This window comes from Mobula hypostoma, chromosome 25 (assembly GCF_963921235.1).
Source record: "Mobula hypostoma chromosome 25, sMobHyp1.1, whole genome shotgun sequence".
NCBI lineage: Eukaryota > Metazoa > Chordata > Chondrichthyes > Myliobatiformes > Myliobatidae > Mobula > Mobula hypostoma.
In genome coordinates, this window is record NC_086121.1 from 45,622,409 (window position 1) to 45,636,823 (window position 14,415).

The following is a 14,415-nucleotide window of genomic DNA, read 5'->3' on the forward strand; positions in this document are numbered from 1 at the left end:
GAAAGCTGTACATCGAGTAGTCAAAACTACCAGCACCATCCTACCAGCCATCAAGGACATATATACAGAAAGGTGCTGGAAATGGGCCAACAACATCATGAAGGATCCCAGTGACCCTGCTCATAGACTGTTTGTCCCACTTCCATCAGGGAGGAAGCTATGTAGCATCCACACCAAGACTATCAAACTTAAAAACAGTTACTTTCCCCAAGCAGAAAGGTTGATCAAAACCTCCACCCACTAACTCCACCAGTACTTTATTATTTCCTGTCAGTAACCTAGTGTTACTTTACAATCAATGTACTGTATATATAAATGCTATCTTATGTATTTCTATTTATTGTTTTTTATATTATTGTTGTGTTCTTTATCTTTTATGTAATATTTTGTGATGCATTGTATCTGGAGTAACAATTATTTTATTTTCCTTTACACTTGTGTACTGGAAATTACATTAAACGATCTTGAATTTGGAATCCTCTTGCATCGAAGTTAAAGATACCATTTGCTTTCCCAACTACTAGCTACACTTTTTATTTGTAACTTGTACACAAAATTGCCTAGGACTGTTTGCATTTCTCCCTTTTCCAATCTAACACGATGGCCCCATGAGCCCCACTCATGCCTGCCTCTTCCATGGCTATGATGAACAGTTCATGCTCGAAGCTTTGCCCAGTAATACTCCCCAACTCTTCCCTCCACTACTTTGACAACTGCATTGGTGCTGCTTCATGCACGCATGCTGAGCTCATCAATTTTATCAACTTTGTTTCTAAGGTTCAAGGTTCAAGGTACACTTATTATCAGAGTATGTATGCAGTACACATCTCTGAGAATATCTTCTCTGGACAGCCACGAAACAAAGAAAATGATGGAAGCCATACGAAGAAAAAGATCGATCCCGCCCATGGGCAAAAATAAAATCGTGCAGACGGCAACAAAAACATCAAACCCCCAAGCCCCAAACTGCATCCCGTGCAAAAGAAAATCAAGCGGATTGCGCAAACAGCAACAAGAAAGAAAGAGTGAAACTGAAAGAGTCCAAATGAGCTACAGTTGAATCCAAAAATCATAGAACCCAGAACGTCGGTATCATCCTCAAAGCGTGGGAGAGAGAGACCACCCAAACGCAGGAGCCTTCCCTTAGGAACAATGAGACTGTCACACATAGACACCGTCCCCTGGCCACAACGAATGAGAGACTGTCACACATAGACACCGTCCCCTGGCCACAACGAATGAGAGACTGTCACACACAGACACCGTCCCCTGGCAGCAGCGAATGAGAGACTGTCACACATAGACACCGTCCCCTGGCCACAACGAATGAGAGACTGTCACACATAGACACTGTCCCCTGGCAGCAGCGAATGAGAGACTGTCACACATAGACACCGTCCCATGGCAGCAGCGAATGAGAGACTGTCACACATAGACACCGTCCCCTGGCCACAACGAATGAGAGACTGTCACACATAGACACCGTCCCCTGGCCACAACGAATGAGAGACTGTCACACACAGACACCGTCCCCTGGCAGCAGCGAATGAGAGACTGTCACACATAGACACTGTCCCCTGGCAGCAGCGAATGAGAGACTGTCACACATAGACACTGTCCCCTGGCAGCAGCGAATGAGAGACTGTCACACATAGACACCGTCCCATGGCAGCAGCGAATGAGAGACTGTCACACATAGACACCGTCCCCTGGCCACAACGAATGAGAGACTGTCACACATAGACACCGTCCCCTGGCCACAACGAATGAGAGACTGTCACACACAGACACCGTCCCCTGGCAGCAGCGAATGAGAGACTGTCACACATAGACACCGTCCCCTGGCCACAACGAATGAGAGACTGTCACACATAGACACCGTCCCCTGGCCACAACGAATGAGAGACTGTCACACATAGACACCGTCCCCTGGCCACAACGAATGAGAGACTGTCACACACAGACACCGTCCCCTGGCCACAACGAATGAGAGACTGTCACACACAGACACCGTCCCCTGGCCACAACGAATGAGAGACTGTCACACATAGACACCGTCTCCTGGCAGCAGCGAATGAGAGACTGTCACACATAGACACCGTCCCCTGGCCACAACGAATGAGAGACTGTCACACACAGACACCGTCCCCTGGCAGCAGCAAATGAGAGACTGTCACACATAGACACCGTCCCCTGGCAGCAGCGAATGAGAGACTGTCACACATAGACACCGTCCCCTGGCCACAACGAATGAGAGACTGTCACACATAGACACCGTCCCCTGGCAGCAGCAAATGAGAGACTGTCACACATAGACACCGTCCCCTGGCCACAACGAATGAGAGACTGTCACACATAGACAACGTCCCATGGCCACAACGAATGAGAGACTGTCACACATAGACACCGTCCCCTGGCCACAACGAATGAGAGACTGTCACACATAGACACCGTCCCCTGGCCACAACGAATGAGAGACTGTCACACATAGACACTGTCCCCTGGCAGCAGCGAATGAGAGACTGTCACACATAGACACTGTCCCCTGGCAGCAGCGAATGAGAGACTGTCACACATAGACACTGTCCCCTGGCAGCAGCGAATGAGAGACTGTCACACATAGACACCGTCCCCTGGCAGCAGCGAATGAGAGACTGTCACACATAGACACCGTCTCCTGGCAGCAGCGAATGAGAGACTGTCACACATAGACACCGTCCCCTGGCCACAACGAATGAGAGACTGTCACACATAGACACTGTCCCCTGGCCACAACGAATGAGAGACTGTCACACACAGACACCGTCCCCTGGCAGCAGCGAATGAGAGACTGTCACACATAGACACCGTCCCCTGGCCACAACGAATGAGAGACTGTCACACATAGACACCGTCCCCTGGCAGCAGCGAATGAGAGACTGTCACACATAGACACCGTCCCCTGGCCACAACGAATGAGAGACTGTCACACATAGACACCGTCCCCTGGCCACAACGAATGAGAGACTGTCACACATAGACACCGTCCCCTGGCCACAACGAATGAGAGACTGTCACACATAGACACCGTCCCCTGGCAGCAGCGAATGAGAGACTGTCACACATAGACACCGTCTCCTGGCAGCAGCGAATGAGAGACTGTCACACACAGACACCGTCCCCTGGCAGCAGCGAATGAGAGACTGTCACACATAGACCCCGTCCCCTGGCCACAATGAATGAGAGACTGTCACACATAGACACCGTCCCCTGGCAGCAGCGAATGAGAGACTGTCACACATAGACACCGTCCCCTGGCAGCAACGAATGAGAGACTGTCACACACAGACACCATCCCCTGGCCACAACGAATGAGAGACTGTCACACACAGACACCGTCCCCTGGCAGCAGCGAATGAGAGACTGTCACACATAGACACCGTCCCCTGGCCACAACGAATGAGAGACTGTCACACATAGACACCGTCCCCTGGCCACAACGAATGAGAGACTGTCACACATAGACACCGTCCCCTGGCCACAACGAATGAGAGACTGTCACACATAGACACCCTCCTTTGGCAACAGTGATCGAGATGCTGACAGATGGTATTGAATCAACACACATCAAAGTTGCTGGTGAACGCAGCAGGCCAAGCAGCATCTATAGGAAGAGGCGCAGTCGATGTTTCAGGCCGAGACCCTTCGTCAGGAATGTTGTTTATGATGGTATTGAATACTCACTCACCTTCTGCATTCATCTCAATATCTCAATCTTCCTTAATAATTTAATTGGCGAAGTTGGTGAGAAATGGAGTTGATCATGGGCTCATGCCCCATCTCTAAGCCTCTAGGCCTTGTGGTTGCTTGTCTTTTGGAAACTTCATGGGGATGACAAAGCGCCAGATCGCTCAATCTTCAAGCTCCAACAGTACCAAAAACACATTTAAAATAAAAAGAAGATGTAGAAGAAGTGAAGGAGACAGTATTGTGGACTACCTGGAAGATGTAACCAGAGGTCATGTTGTTCACTAGCACCATCCTGGCCGGCTTCAAGGGTGGAAGAAGACTTAACTTTCACCCTGCCCCTAAATTCATCTGATCTCTCTCTCCTTTTTTAATCACTCTGTCTCCACCTCTGGAGACAAACGATCAAACAGCATCTTTGGTAAACCTATAGATTCTCATGTTTGACTATACTTCCTCTCACCCTATCTCCTGTAAAAATGTGATTCCCTTTTGTCTGTTCCTTCACCTTCACCTCATCTGCTCTCAGGACTTGGTTTTCCTTTCCAGGACAGCAGAGGTGTCCTCCTTCTTCAAAGAATGAGGTTTCCCTCCCTCCACTATTGATGCTGCCTTTACCTGCATCTCTGCGCTCACTCCTTCTTCCCACCACCTTAACAGTGACAGAGTACCTCTTTGTCTACCTACCAACCCATCAGCCTTTGCATCCAACACATCAGCCTCTGCAACTTCCACCATCTCCAAAGGGATCCTGCCACCAAACATATCCCTACCTCCCCTCCCCCTCAACTTTCCTGCAAGCGGCTAAGTGCCACACCTGCCCATTCATCTCCTCCATCATCTCCATTTAGAGCTCCAGGCAATCCTTCCAGGTGTGGCAACACTTCACCTGCAAATCTTCTGGGGTTGTCTATTTCGTCCAGTTCTCCCGATGCATTGGTGAGACCCATTGTAAATTGAGGAACTGCTTTGTTGAGCACCTCTGTTCCCTCCACCACAACAGGATCTTCCTGGTGGCCAAACTTTTAACTCCAATTCCCATTCTCACTCTGACATGTCAGTCCATGGCCTCCTTTTGTGCCAAGGTGTGGCCGCCCTCAGGGCAATACCTTATATTCTGTCTGGGTAGCTTCCAACCTGATGGCATGAATATCGATGTCCCCTTGCGGTAAAAAAAATCCCTCCCCCTATCTTCCCCCCACCAATTTCCTCTATTTCCCACTCTGACCTTTTACCTCTTCTCACCTCTCCCTGGATCCCTTTCTCCTCCCCTTTCTCCCATCAGATTCATTCTCCAGCCCCTGACCTCTCCCACCACCTGGCTTCACCTGTCACCTTTTATCCTCCTTCCCCTCCCCCCACCTTTTTATTCTGGCATCTCCCCCTTTCCTTTCCAGTGCTGATGAATGGTTTTGGACTGAAACATCAACTGTTTATTTATTTCCACAAAAATATCTGACCTGCTGAGTTCCTCCAGCACTTTTATGTGTTGTTTTGACTATTTGTCTTTGATTTTAAAATAAATGGCCTTTTGTATTCCACTCTTCATGGCCCATTCACAGTGCTTGGCACGAAGAGGAGATACGTTTTGTACACTAAACAGTCCTTCTGACACATGGGTGAAATGTGTTCGGCACCAACAACCATCTCAACATTTGAGACAACATGAGGGGCATGAATACGGTCATTGTGGGTCTGTACTCAGTCTGTTGTTTTTCACACATCGCTCTGAACCAGAGTGGAGCACCCCGATTATAGTCTCTCCCTAGTACAGAACAAAGTACCACTGATAATGTTATTATCTCAGATAAGGAGCAGAACACTCTGGGAACACTGTGACGTTACTTTACAGTCAGATATTGAATCATAACTTCAGTTGTTTTTCAATTGAAATTGCATGAGAAATTTAAAAAAGCCTCATGTAGATTGAAATCAAACATTTGCAGTAATGTGAGACTGGATGATCAGAAGGTGAAGCTGGCATCTATTTCTTCCTAATTGAAGACAGCAACATGTTGATTTTGATGACTTTTATTATATCAAAATTCAACTAATATAAACTACAAAAAAGCATGGCTTTTACCTTGGCAGAGTTGAAGACAGGTATGAAAAATATAAAGCAGCAATCGAGTTACTGGAAATGATGATTGCCATGATGGAAGACCCAAAAATACTAACGGGCGACTGCTTATATATATATACTCCCAGGTTAGCAGTCGGTGCAGGCAGGATGCACACAGATTTCACATTCATCAGATCGCACTGCTATCTTCACTGTAGAAGGAAAGAAAAGAAATATTCATTCTATCATAATCCAAATGTATGTAACCCTTAGTGGATAAAGAGTATTAGTGGATCACACACATCAAATGCAGGCCGAACACAGCAAGTCTGGCTGCATCTATGGAGGAGAATAAACAAACCATGTTTCTGGCTGAGATTCTTCATCAGGCCTCATCATGTTACTCTGGTTTGCTGAGTTCCTCCAGCATTTTGTATGTTTCTCAAGCTTTCCAGCATCTGCAGAATCTCTCGTGTTAGTGGGTCAACAGCCTGAGTTACAGTTCTTCTCAGTTTTAGTCATTTTTGAAGTACAAGCTCAAGTCAGTCTCGTTTATGTTTCTCAAATTCTGTAGTCACTACTCTCCACATTTGCATCCTAAAACTATCCCTCTCTTGCACTTCCTCCTGGCTCATCCGCAGAACTCCTCTCTAGATCTTCACCATATACTATCTCTGACTTTACCCACCCCTCACAAGGTGCAAGGGCTCTCAATCTTTCATCCCTTGCACAGATGGTGAGACCCAGTCTGTGTCACCTCATCTCCAATCTCTCAATCGGGGTGGCATGGTCGTGTAGTTGTTAGCACGATGCTTCACAGTACCAGTGATCTGGGTTCAATTCCTGCCACTGTCTGTAAGGAGTTTGTATGTTCTCCCTGTGACTGTATGGATTTCCTCCAGGTGCTCCAGTTTCACCCCACAGTCCAAAAGTGACCAGTTGGTGGGTTAATTGGTCATTGTAAATTGTCTCATGATTAGGCTAGGATTAAATCAGGGGATTGCTGGGAGGGCCAGAAGGGCCTATTCTGCACTGTATCTCAATAAATAAACACTACCTTTGAAAATCAAAGATCTGCAGATTTTCAGAACAAGAAAATGCACTGCAAATTGATATCCGTTCTTTTCTCTCTTTCTCAATTCTAAAGGAGGGTCTTTAATCTGAACTGTTATCTCTCTCTCTCTCTCTCTCTCAGTTGAAGTTGTCTGATCCACTGAGTGTTTCAGCACTCTCCCTTTTTACTGTAGTATCCCTATCCTGCAGAACCTCTGGCCTCTTCTGTCTTGAGGTAATCTTTATGTCAGAATCTTGGAAAAATCCTTCTGATATCTGATTGGGGAAATCTATAAATTCCCCTGAAATATTTCACTGCAGCAAAATTCCACTCACCCAGTCTGAAGAAAACCTGATCAGCATCTTTCGAGGTGCAGATTGGTTGCAACACCTTTGGTAGCTCAGAGGAAGCGCAGAGCCCAGTTGAGATGGAGCTGGCAACAGCTGGGTTATACTTATCCAGAGTGCCCATCACTGCCCACAGCTGCTTCACATCTTCCAAAGGGAATGTATAGTTTCCTTCCTATGGAAATAGAGAAATGGCAAGTCTTAGTTGTACCCAACAGCCAGACATGGAACTGAAGCTAAAAAAGGCATATACAACCTCAGCTTTTGGTAAAGTTTGATACAGCCAATGAGGCAATCTGCAGTTTGGTCAATATACAGAGTAGCAAATACTACAATTAATTTGTGTACAGCAAGATCCAACTCTTCAATTGTTGGCCAGATAGTGGGTTTTAAGCATTTGTGAGGGCACTGGAGAGTTTTGTTGGAAGTTTGTCCTCAGTCACTCTTAACAGACTTGTAAGAGAGGTTGATGTGCCCTCAGTTTAACATTACATCTAAAGAATGGCTCCGCAACAGTGCCACAGTCTCACTGGAATGCTTCAAGAAAGCTTCAATTATACTGGTGCTGGAGAATAATGAGGTAACCTGCCTCGAAGGCTATCACCCGGTAGCACTTACATCCACTGTTATGAAGTACTTGGTAATGAAACATGTTAACTCCTGCCTAAGAAGCAGCTTGGATCTACTCCAATTTGCTCACCTCACAGCAGATGCCATTTCACTCAGATGGGGAACATCTGGACAGCAAAGATGCATACGAAAGGATGCTCTTTATCAAGTACAGCTCAGCATTCAATACCACCAATCCTCAAAACTAATCAACAAGCTTCAAGACCTTGCCTCAATATTTCCTTGTGCAATCGAATGCTCAATTTCCTCACTTTCAGACCCCAGTCAGTTTGGATTGGCAACACCATCCGCTTCACAAACTCCCTCAGCACAGTTGAACCACAAGTTTTACACTCCAGTCCCTCCCCCACCCTGCTGCTGTATTCACTTTACACTTATGACTATGTGGCTAAACACAGCTCTAATGCCAGATTTAAGTTTGCTGACACCACCACTGTTGGCTGAATCAAAGGTGGTGACGAATCAGCAAGTAGAGAGTGAATGAAAATCTGGCTGAGTGGCGTCATAACAACAAACTCTTACTCAATGTCAGCAAAACCAAGGAGCTGATTATTGACTTCAGGAGGAGGAAACCAGAGATCCAGAAACCAGTTCTCATCGGGGGATCAGTGGTGGAGAGGGTCAGCAGCTTTAAATCCCTCACTGTTACCATTTCAGAGGATCTGTCCTGGGCCCAGAGTGTAAATACCTTTATGAATAGAGCATGTCAGTGCATCTACTTCCTTAGAAGTTGGCGAAGATTCGGCATGACATCTAAAACTTTGACAAACTTCTATAGATGTGTGGTGGAGAATATATTGACTGGTTGCATCACGGCATGGTACAGAAACACCAATGCCCTTGAATGGAAAATCCTACAAAAAGTAGTGGATATGGCCCAGTCCATCATGGCTAAAGCCCTCCTTATCTTTGAGCATGTCTACAGGGAGCAGGAAAGCAGCATCCATCATCAATGACCCCTATCACCCATGCCATGCTCTCTCCTCACTGCTGCCATCAGAAAGGACATACTGGAGCCTCAAGACTCACACCACCAGGTTCAGGAACTGTTATTACCCTCAACCAACAAGCTCTCGAACCAGAGGGGGTAACTTCACTCAACTTCACTCGCCCCCATTACTGAACTGTTCCCATAACTCATGGACTCACTTTCATGGACTTTTCATCTCATGTTCTCAATATTTATTGCTTATTTCTATCTTTTTTTTTGTATTTGCACAGTCTGTTGTCTTTTGCACATTGGTTGTTTGATCTGTTGGGTATGGTCTTTCATTACGTCTGTTGGGTTTCTTCAATTTTCTGTGTATGCCCACAAGAAAACTCATCTCAGTTTGTATGTGGTGACATAGATATATTATAATAATAACTTTATTTTGAACTTTGGACCTTGAACTTTGCTAAACAGGGCTCTGTGGTGAAATGTAGGCCCACAGCCTTTTGCTACAACTGTCACTGATACAAGCTTTTCATTCACTGACTCAGGCAACAACAGGAGGAAATTCTGATAAAGGTCACATCACGTTGTCACAAACTGCAGCCCAACATTCGGAGGTTATAGAAACGTTAAAAGCTTTGGTTTAAGTGTGTCCATAATTGCGATCCAATAACTGTAATGAGTGTGTAGAACTGCATCAGGAATATCAGAGCTGAGGAGACCTGACAGAAGATTATAAAATTATGAGGCAGAGATAGGATAGATAGTCAGAATCTTTCTCGAAGAGTAAAAATGACAAAAACTAGAGGACATACCGCAGGTTTAAACGGAAGTTTAAAGGGAATGTGTGGGGCGAGTATTTTATTCAAAGAGCAGGCTGCCAGGAGTGGTGGCATTCAAGAGACTTTGGAATATGAATGAATATGCAGAGAATAGAGGGATATGGATCGAAGAGATTGGTTTAATTTGGTATCATAGTCAGCAAAAGGCCTGATGCTATTCCTGTTTTATATAACCTTATTCATGAACTAATCACTGAAGAGTACTGTGCGGTGCCATTCCATATTCTATGTTCTAAGTCAAAGGTGCAGGGGTCTCTTCCCAAAAATCAAACTGTCAGTATTGTAATATTTAGTCTAACAAGAAACATTCATCCTCTGAAGGGGAGCAGAGTTTTGTGTCAAATAGGGTTGCCTTGGTTGTGTCAGGAACCCTCTAAAGGTGAGTCAAATGAAGTAATAGAGCTCCTCACCCAAGCCAGACTGAGGTTTCATTTGGCATGTGTAGATCAGATCTCATTCAGACTGTACCCACAATCTATCTCTGAATCTGCAAAATCCTGGCACTCACTGCCTGTAGTTTGCAGAAACTCAGCAATCCCTAATGCAAATATATAAAGGAATTAACAGCTCCAGCTCCAGCTCCATGCAGAATTCAGTCAACAGTTTTCACAGAGCCCAAGGCTTGACCTTAAAGCAGTGGAAATCACCCTGAGTGTGTTGCATAACAAGCACGCAGGGCTGGGCTGACCATCTTACTCCCAACTTCATTAAAAACAGAAAATGCTCAGCAGTTCAGGCAGCGTCTGTGGAGAGAGAAAAGTCATGGATTTGAAAGGTTAACACTGTTTACCTCGGAAGGTGCTACCTACATCATTTTCTGTTTTTATTATTTTAGTTTCCAGCATCTGCAGTAATTAGATCACTTGTTGTTTGTTGTTGTTCCTTTCCACGCTTTATGACGCATTGGGTGGCAGTCTTGCCATTTCTTTAGTATTTTTGTCTGTTTTGTTTTATGAGGCTGAGTTGCTAACTCGATGCTCAACTGTGCACAGATAGAAAGCATGCAAGGAGTCGGCCAGATTCGAGCCCAGGACCACTTGTCTCGAAGTCTGGTGCAGATGACACTACACCACTAGCCGGCTATTCGAAACACCTGCTCTAATACAATTCTAGTACCGCAATTACTTTCAAAGCCATCAATTTATCATGTGTCACCGTGAGTAAGTAAAGGCATCCGTTAGTCTTGCGAGACCATGGATCTGCGCCTGGAAAGTCTTCACTCTCCAAGGCGCAGGCCTGGGCAAGGTTGTATGAAGACCGGCAGTTGCCCATTCTGCAAGTCTCCCCTCTCCACGACACCAATGTTGTCCAAAGGAAGGGCATTAGGACCCATACAGCTTGGCACCAGAGCAATGTGTGATTAAGTGCCTTGCTCAAGGACACAACACGTTGCCTTGGCTGGGGCTCGAACTCACGACCTTCAGGTCGCTAGTCCAATGCCTTAACCACTTGGCCACGTGCCCACATGTGTCACCTTTCCACTGTTATTATGGGCCAGGATCCACAGCAGGCTGAAATCCCACAACAACATGTTCAAGAAAAGCTACCATTCAGTTCTTGAACCAACTACTACAGTCTGACACTATGGACACTTATATCACTCTGCACTAAAATGAACATTTTTTGTTGCTCTAAATGTGTTCTTTCTTGTAAAAAACTATGTGCAATTTATGCCTAAAATATGCTTTTCTTGGGAATGCTGCTTATATCTACCTGTGATGCTGGTGCAAGTAAGATTTTATTCATTAATCTATACAGCACTAAAGGTCCTTCTGGCCCTTCGAGCCACACTGTCCCAGCAACTGTCCGATCACAGGACAATTTACAATAACCAATTAATCTACACAGCATGTCTTTGAGCTGTAGAAGATAACCCAGAGCCCCCAAGGGGAAACACACATGGGGAGGATATGCAAAATCCTTACAGATGGTGTCAGAATTGAGTTCCAAACTTCGACTCCCAAGCTGTAATAGTATTGAGCTAACTGCTCTGCTACCCTGGAGCCTCATTGTACATTCATACATGTACTCGTGCAAATGCCTATGAACTCAACTTTCACTTTGAGCTTGCTGAAGAGGTGCAGATTTTGAGATGATTTCATGTGGAGACAGAAAATTGAAAGAATTATTTTCCACTACCGAAACATCTCTGCCATGAACTTCTGAGGCAACTTTGATGGGTGAGTGAATGTGAATCCTAAGATCCCTCTGTTCCTCCACACTGCTCAGAATCCTGCCATTTATTCTGTATTATGCCTTCAAGTTCGACCTTCCAAAGTGAATCACTTCTCAGCCCAGCTCTGCATCCTATTAATGTCCTATTGTAAACCATGATGACCTTCTACATTATACACAATACCACCAATATTTGTGTCATCTGTAAAGCTACAAACCCACCCTTCCACTTCTTCATCCAGGTCACATATAAAAATCACAAAGAACAATTGAAACAGAGTATTCATTAAGGACTTCCCCTACCTCCTCTGATTCCAGGCACATGATTTCTCTTTTATCCCTAACCCTAGTTAGCCTCCTGATTTTCATGTACCTTTAGAATGTCTTAGGGTTTTCCTTAATCTTGCTTGCCAAAGCCTTCTAGTCCCCCTGACTCTATTCTTAAGCTCCTTCATGGCTAGCATGGTTCCTTCACCATGACTCAATGGGACAAACCCATCCAGAACCCGATGCATATGCTCCCTAAACAACCTCCACATTTCTGTTGTGCATTTGCCCAAGTACATCATTAAGCTCGTAAGTTCCTGCCTACCAGCACCATAATTCCCCCAGTTAAATACTTCCCCCTTTCCTATCCCTTTCCATGGTTATGATAAAGGTCAGGGAGTTGTGGTTGCTGACTCTGAAATGCTCACCCACCATCACCTGGCCAGGCTCACTGATGAAGGGCAGCTGACGAGCAACCTGGGAAAACATAGTTTTCTTAACTTCTGCTAATGCCCCGCCTCCCCCTCGTACCCCATCCGTTATTTATTTATATACACACATTCTTTCTCTCTCTCTCCTTTTTCTTCCTCTGTCCCTCTGACTATAACCCTTGCCATCCTCTGTTTTTTTTCCTCCCCTCCCCCTTTTCTTTCTCCCTGGGCCTCCTGTCCCACGATCCTCTCATATCCCTTTTGCCTATCACCTGTCCAGCTCTTGGCTCCATCCCTCCCCCTCCTGTCTTCTCCTATCATTTTGGATCTCCCCCTCCCCCTCCCACTTTCAAATCTCTTACTAACTCTTCCTTCATTTAGTCCTGACGAAGGGTCTCAGCCCAAAACGTCAACTGTACCTCTTCCTAGAGATGCTGCCTGGCCTGCTGCGTTCACCAGCAACTTTGATGTGTGTTGCTTGAATTTCCAGTATCTGCAGAATTCCTCATGAAAACATAGTTTTATTGTTCATAGGTTCCATGTCGTCTCTGCATTTATCTGGGGTAGGTGGAGAAGTCAGTCAGGACAGTACTCCCTGAGAACTGCCTCGAAGCAGTGAGATCCCACATAATTGTCAAAAATACTCCTGGCACATACTCTCATTGATCTCTAACTGTGTTGTAGCTGCATCACAATCACTTTGAAAGTGATGATGGGCTGCCAAGTGAACACCATTAATGCACACTATTAACACCATTTCCCTCCTTCCCCATGTACTGTTTCCTTCCATCCCCACCATTAAAAGTTTGCCTTTGAATTACATGAGTAATTATTTAAAAATATTTCTCTAGCAATGCCTTTTAACATCCCGGTGTCACAGCAGAACAAAAATATAATTTGTAATATATTTTTAATTGTATAAGTAATTACATTTGCTACAGTTGAATTAAAAACATCTGTACACTTACTTGAACCATAACATTTGCCAAAATATTTGGCAAGCAACTGAGAGCTAAAGCAAGAGAGAAAATAAGTTTCATGGTGAGCCACAATCCAAAGTTTAGCTGGAGATCTCTGTGAAAAGTTTATTCATGAAAGATGCAATCTGGCAGCTTTTAAGGCTCTGGTTCATGGTGAAAAGTCACCTGATGTAAGACAATTAGTGTAAACATAATATATGACATTGCACTCCTTACACTGTGACACCCACACATAAAATTTAATTACCACCGGATAAGCCGCGTTCTCCCAATGCCATTAATCAATAACGAGATTTGTCACAGTTCCAACATGAGAGCAAACCCCTGTGATGAAGAATTTGGTGCAGGAGGACTGCAGGGAGAATGGCAATGTCCTTGGAATAGATGCAAAATGGGGATCTGATGACACACACCACTCAAGGTTCTCGCGGTGGGTTTTTGCTTTTATCACTGAGGGTGTTTGCCAGAAGATCTTTTGCATTTTCCATCAGCCCCACATGGCCCCAGCGCCTATTCTAAACATCAGAGGTTCATATGAAATGAGTATTGAGAGTTTTAGCATCACCTTGACTGCCACAGGAGTAATACCAGAATACTTTCCCAATAATGCTAAACTTTCATTTGACGTGGGATGTCAGCAAAGACAGCTGTCACTGCTTCCTCTGCAGCTGTGATATTTTTCCATCTCTCCCCTCCTTGATCCTCAGTCAGAATCAGAATCAGGTTTAATATCTCTGGCATATAGAAACAAACATAGTAACATAGAAACCCTACAGCACAATACAGGCCCTTTAGCCCACAATGCTATGCCAAACATGTCCTTATCTTAGAAATTACCTAGGGTTACCCATAGCCCTCTATTTTTCTGAGCTCCATATACCTGTTCAGGAGTCTCTTAAAAGACCCTATCGTATCTGCCTCCACCACCGTTGCCGGCAGCCCATTCCATGCACTCACCACTCTCTGT

At 45.1% G+C, this 14,415-nt stretch overlaps 1 protein-coding gene across 1 annotated transcript; it reads right to left on the reverse strand.

Annotated features, from left to right (window-relative positions):
• Positions 1-5,804: 5,804 nt before the first annotated feature.
• LOC134337834 (guanylin-like) lies at positions 5,805-13,566 on the reverse strand. Its single transcript, XM_063033132.1, has 3 exons — positions 13,437-13,566; positions 7,178-7,364; positions 5,805-6,000 (listed from the first exon to the last, which is right to left on the reverse strand). Exons 1-3 carry the CDS (start codon positions 13,506-13,508, stop codon positions 5,936-5,938), a joined length of 324 nt encoding a protein of 107 aa, XP_062889202.1. The 5' UTR covers positions 13,509-13,566; the 3' UTR covers positions 5,805-5,935.
• Positions 13,567-14,415: the final 849 nt, after the last annotated feature.